The sequence below is a fragment of the Dipteris shenzhenensis genome, chromosome 1, assembly GCF_047967505.1.
Source record: "Dipteris shenzhenensis isolate YYH24624 ecotype China chromosome 1, Dip_SZ_1.0, whole genome shotgun sequence".
NCBI lineage: Eukaryota > Viridiplantae > Streptophyta > Polypodiopsida > Gleicheniales > Dipteridaceae > Dipteris > Dipteris shenzhenensis.
Genome location: NC_141596.1, coordinates 10,799,034 through 10,805,387, shown reverse-complemented (window position 1 = coordinate 10,805,387; position 6,354 = coordinate 10,799,034). Strand labels below are relative to the sequence as shown.

At 41.3% G+C, this 6,354-nt stretch overlaps 1 protein-coding gene across 1 annotated transcript; it reads left to right on the top strand.

Moving 5' to 3' along the window:
- The first annotated feature begins 4,310 nt into the window (after positions 1–4,310).
- On the top strand, positions 4,311–5,783 carry LOC147905364 (uncharacterized). The gene has a single exon (XM_087379075.1). The coding sequence runs from the start codon at positions 4,311–4,313 to the stop codon at positions 5,781–5,783; it is 1,473 nt and encodes a 490-aa protein (XP_087235201.1).
- Positions 5,784–6,354: the final 571 nt, after the last annotated feature.

Genomic DNA, 6,354 nt, shown 5'->3' with positions numbered 1-6,354 from the left:
AATAAAAATGCCCCAAGCATACATATGAGTTTTCTATGTGTGTCCCCACAATCGTAAGAAGGAAAACATATCATGCAAATCGAATTGAAGCCTTGCATTCTCTTGTGCTATTTAATAGAATTAAAAATCCTTTAACAAGCAAAAATATTCCAAAATTGAAACACACAAAAGGCTAAATTTCCATGGTGCTACAAATAATTCTAATAGAGTATGTTAAATGATTGCATAGTGTCTTGGATGGCTATGGATCTTAAATACATCATTCACTTCTAGGTCGTGAATGCACATGTTTATATCCATATCAAGACCCAGCACAATTAGGTAACAAAATTTCCCTTGTGAGCTCTTCTTGTGAATTCCTAGCATGAACAACGTGGACTGTCAAAGATATGCTCTTGATACTCCTTCCCCTTTAGGTTTGTGTCCAATCTCTTAAGATGGACGATTACATATCTTTCTCATAATTTTTATCTCCTCTCATGATAGAATTTCCTTGAGATCCTAAGCCCTCTTAATCCTATCATTAGGATGCCTTGTGAGAGAAGCAAACATGCCACCACATCAACCTGCGGTAGTGTAATGATTGGATTTGATCAGAATTTGCTACCCCTGATCTCCAAAATAACTTGATCTTGTTGTATTGTATTGTAGTGTCATTATTGTCCTCTTTATTTCTCCATTCTTCACAATGTTCGATGTGTCTACCATGACATTCCTTAGTAATGCATTGATTGGTATGCCTTGTCAAGCTATCATTGAAGTGGAACAAGCATGTTCTCTCCTTCCTTACATTCAAATTTCCTCTCCCTTTCCATATATAGTCTCATCTACAAATGAACCCATGAAAATCTACACCATTAGGACAATATGCATTTTCATCAATTAGTTCAACATCTCCCAAAAAAAATTCTAAGCCATTGTGTCCACCTTCATCTCACATATCACAATGCTCTACAAGATTTTAACACTACAAAACTTACAACTTTTGTTTTTTTTTAAAATAACATTGCATTATATCTAACTACTAGAAGCAAAAAATAAAACATGCCTTAGGAGCACTATTTGCCTCTTTGTGGGTGTCTATGCCATGGAAGCACTTGTGGAGGGTATCTAGCCAGCTTTGTGATGGATACTACCACTAACGATTCTTTGTTTCCATTGAATATCACTCAACACTTGGGAAGATTGCCTCCATTTTTTGTTGAAGAAAGAGGCTCCATTTGTGCAAAAAGAAAGAGCCTTTGGCTTATCCAATTCTTTGGAGACCTAAAAAAGTGATGGGCACTATTAAAAAAACTTGCTCGAGTAGCCATTTGGAGCATCTTTGATGCAAAACAGGTTGTGAAGCCTAGCCAAAATTGCAAATAAGTATCCTAGTATTCATGGCATTCACACTTGTCCATGCTCTAGCCTAGCATTCAGGGTGAAGCCTAGCCAAGATTTCACACAAGAAGCCTAGTATTCAGGGCATTCACACTTGTCCATGCTCTAGCCTAGCATTTAAGGCACATATTTTGGAACGAGGGTTTGGGCTTTCAAAGGATGTGTAGAATGTTCCCAAGGAGGTGGCTCTCATGAAATTTCCCACATATTTATGGAGGCAGCACTCTCCACCTGAGTTAGTGGAAGCCGATGAAGGAAATATGCACTTGGGATTCGTATGGAAAAGATTGCCTTGTTGAAAGTGCATGGTTTGCTACATGGATCACACAAACTTAAAGAGAGACAAAAGACTACACAGCCCGAAATAGACTGAGGGTAGCAAACAAATTGGTGCTGCCCATGCCACCCTCATTGTTGGAAATCCTATCGTGATTGAGTTGCCTCCCCTACCCTATGCCTTGTCTCTTAGCTATTATGGTTGCCACATCATGCTTCTCATGGCATATCCCATCAGTGCCTCCTCCATTTTTTCATGGTATTTTAGCAGATTGATATTGTCAGTGCCTGGATTTTGATTAGGTACTAGCATTGTTGGAGACTTATTGACAAAACTAGTGGATCTTGAGTGGAGCGAGAGGGAGATTTTGTTGGATGTGTTCATTTTGCAGAAGCTGGTAATCCTCAAACACATGTCAAAGGAGCTTCGGACATTGCGATCTCTGCTTAAGCTTCTATTTGTCTCATAGTTTGTGATTCCCACTACATTTGCTCAAAGAAACATTTAGCACTAGCAATTATTACATGGAACAACATGGACAATCAGATAGCACAGGCTACATGCCGAATATCAAAAAGTTAGCAATAGGCTGACTAGAAGTCTAAATGCTTTTGGTTGGCACAAAATGAACATTGCACAAAATCGCACAAGCAAGAAGAGACTTTAGGTCTTACATTATTAGGCTTTCAGCAAACAAGAGGGAGCATGAAAAATAGGTGTCTCTACAAACCTACAATTGCAATAGCAGCTACTCCTAAAAACCAGATTGCCTGTCAAGTATATGTACTTTTCTCTCCTCCAACCTTGCAACTTCTTCTCTCCTTGTCCTCCTCCTCCTCCTCTCTCTCTCTCTCTCTCTCTCTCTCTCATGCTCTTACCCCTTCTTCCTCTCCCACTCCTATGCTCCCCATAAACCCTTAATCTCTTAGATTAGTTCCTCAACCCTTGACCTCTATGATCTGCAAGGGAGAGAAGTTCTTCACCATGTACTCTACTCTCAATGTTGGATCCTCCTAATCTTGAAACTACTTTTGAACCCTGGAACTTCTTCTGAACTTTGGAATAGCTTTTGAACCCTGAAATCCCTTCTAAACCCTGAACCTCCTTCAAACCCTTAAACTCTTTCTAAACCTTTCAACCCCCGATGGAGGAGAAAGCGTTCACTACCCCGACCATGAAGAAAAACACTCCTTTCACACAAGCATGCGCAATGTTTTCTTCCAACACTTAAGCCTACGTCTCTCACTGGAATATGACCTCATGTGTTAAGCTACACCTATACTACAAATAACGAGAATGATATATCTATAGGTGACAAAAGGCCTTGGAACCTTGCATACCTAGAACACCCTGTTCTTCATGTAGAAGCCGTGGGAAAGAGCCAACATTGTGGGCAGAATGGGGCTTGTTTCAGCCCCACTTTGTCCCACTATCGTAAGTGTTTTATTACAAGGTAAGAGCTATAACATTCCATCCAAGGTAGGATTTTTTAAAACTCTCAAATCATCACATCTTATTACAAACTTTTCTTTTAACAAAGAGGGTAGTACATAATTTGAAGATGGGATACAAAATGGTAAAATTGCCGAAGGTGTATAAATACAAAATGGCAAAACTACTACTAATCGTCCTTTGAACTACTGGACTCAACCTCACCTCTTCTTGATCCCTTGGCCTCTCCATCTCTACTTGATCCTTGCCCTCCTCTCTCTCCCCCACGTCTCTGTTTGCAAGCTCCTCTACCATTATATCACCTTGGGTTTCCACATGCTTACCATAAGAATGAAACAACTTAAAAAATGATATTACACCTTAATTGTAAAATCAGTGGTATCATCAAACATGCTTGAGAACAATGATGATTGGAGATGTTAATGTAGACATATACAAAGATATGACCTTGTAGGCTAGTCTAGTACTTGGTTTACTTTTATGTTCTACTTGGTCACTATATATGCCAAGTACTTTGTATTCTTATCTATTGAACATCTGTTGGAGCTTTTGTGTGTGAGCACATCCATTCACTGGTGTTCACTTTTTGTCTCCATTTGTGTTCCTTCAAGTGGTATCAGAGCGTCAGTCACTTGAATCGAGATTCAGCCTTGCCTTCCGTCTTGTGGCAAGTTCTCTCGTGTCCTCATGTTGCTCTCAATCCTACATTCAGCCCACTTCAGTTTCCAGCTCGTTTTTCAGTCAGTTGTCGTGAAGAACTTGAGTTTTTTTGCTGCCCTGGGAAGTCTTCTTCAGGTCGCCTCTCTCCAGGACTTGGTCGACAACCAATGTTGCTGATTTTCAGACTTCAGCCCGAATAGGTCGCCTTCACTTCGCCCCTCTTTTTGAGGTCGCCCTTGAGCCCGGGGGCTTCTACTTCAGGTCGCCCTGATTTCCAGCACTTTCCGGCATCTCCTCTTGCTGTTTTACTACCTACAGCAGTCTCCTATAGTTGCATTGATGCTCTTCTCAGTAGCAGCAGCCATCTTCTTCAATACGAGTTCATCTACTGCTACATTGGTGCTCTTCTCAGCAATTTCCAGCCCCGAATCAAACTGACATCCACCTCGGAAGCTCCTACTTCAAATCGATTTGCTTCAGCACTCTTTTCCTGCTTCTTGGACACCCAAATCTTCTTGTCAGTTATTTGTCAGGAATAATGTCTCTTGCTGAAAGCTTTGGCACTATCACTGAAGGGGATAAATTGGAAGGATCAAACTATGCCTTGTGGTCATTTATGCTCCGCAATATTTTGGTTGGCAAGGGCTTGTGGGACATTGTGAGTGGTGATGAAACTAGGCCAGCTACTGCTGCAACTAGTTCATCTTCATCCATCACATCTACATCCATAGCTCCTACTCCTGCTCTATTGGAGGAGCAAAGGAGGTTTGATAGAAGAAATGCCCAGACTTTATCTTTGATATCCCTCTCAGTGAAGAGGCACATTATGTCTACTATCAAGTCCTGCAGGTATGCTAAAGATGCTTGGGCTAAACTGGCATGTATGTATCAGGTCAAAAATGAAGCTAGAGTGCTAGCTTTGACAAATCAACTCAAGGAGTTGAAGATGGAAGAAGGGCAAACAATTGCAGAGCATATTGCTAAGATTACTGATCTTAGAGATCAATTAGCAGGCGTTGATGAGGAGATAGAAGACAGAAAGTTGGTCACTCTCACTCTCAATAGCCTGGCTCCGTCATTTGGCACTTTTGTTACCTCTTTGTCTATCATGCTTAGAGCTGCACCTGTCTCATTTGATGAGTTGGTAGGGCTGCTCCTGCAAGAAGAGGAAAGAACCTCTAATTTTGCTCATTCATCTCGCCAAGGTGAGCAAGCTCTTGCTATGCAGGGAAAGGGCAAATTTCAGTCAAAAGGAGGATACTTTCACAAAAAAAACAGCAATGGATTTCAGCCCAAAAGTGAGGCAAATGCAAGTTCTCAGGCAAGTCCTGCCTCTAAGAAAAAGGGTAAATGTAACTATTGCAAAAAGCCTGGTCATTACATTGCCGAGTGTCAGAAGAGGATTGCTAATGAGAAGAAGAGGGGGACTACAAACAGTAATTCTGTGGCACCTGCTGAAAATTCAAATGCCTCTTCTCATGCACATTATGCCCAGGATGACAAGGACTTTGCCTTTGGTGTTGTGGATCATGAGATCATTGACACAGGGGGGGAGCCTAGTATGTCACATGCTACACATGCTCATGCTCTTATTGAGCCAGTGTCAGAGGGTATTGATGCATCTTTGGCCACCACTGATCCTTGGTACTTGGATAGTGGTGCTTCTAAGCATATGACTCATCATAGAAATTGGTTTGAGGACATTATACCAGTCCATGGTAGACATGTCGTTTGTGCTAATGATGCCACTCAGGATATCACGGGAGTGGGACATGTTCCTATTCTCTTGGATGGTTCAGGAAAGAAACAATACATCCGTGATGTTTGGTATGTTCCAGATTTGAAGAAGAATTTGATTTCAGTTTCCTCCATTGCTCATGATCAACATATGTTGGTAGAGTTTCAAGGCAGCCAATGCAGGATTAGATATCCTAAAAAGGGTTATGCTATTGTGGCTACAGGGACTTATGAAAAAGGGCTGTACAAGCTTGATGCTCAGCCTTATAATTAGCATGCTATGGCTATATCATGTGTATCTCAGGGTGATTTATGGCATGCCAGTTTGGCCATATCCATCACAGGGCTTTGACCTATTTGTTTAACAACAACATGGTTATTGGAATGCCAAAATTACAGCAGCCAGTTAATGAAGTATGTGAAGGGTGTGCCCTTGGCAAATTGCACCGCTTACCTTTCAAAAAGGATGGGAAAGGTGATGTGAAAGCAATAAGAGCATTGCAAATAGTGCACAGTGATGTTTGTGGCCCCATGAATGTTACTACTCATAGAGGGGCAAGGTACTTTGTTACCTTCATTGATGACTACTCCAGATTTACATGGCTCTTCCTCATGAAGAACAAATCCGAAGTGTTTTATTGGTTCAAGATATTCAAGGCTATGGCTGAAGCCAGTGGTGGTGCTGCAAATTCAGTCCCAAAATGGGCACGGTTGACCCTCAGAGAGGCTAATGTTCAGCCAACTTTAGGGAGAACCAGGACAGCCACAAGGAATGCATCATCACAGGTGAATTATGCTTTGATGGCTTCAGTTATGGCAGCTGAAACTGAACCTCAAAGATTTGA

What these genes read in the sequence shown, in the direction of transcription:
- LOC147905364 (XM_087379075.1), top strand. Translation starts at nt 4,311, where the DNA reads ATGTCTCTTGCTGAAAGCTTTGGCACTATCACTGAAGGGGATAAATTG.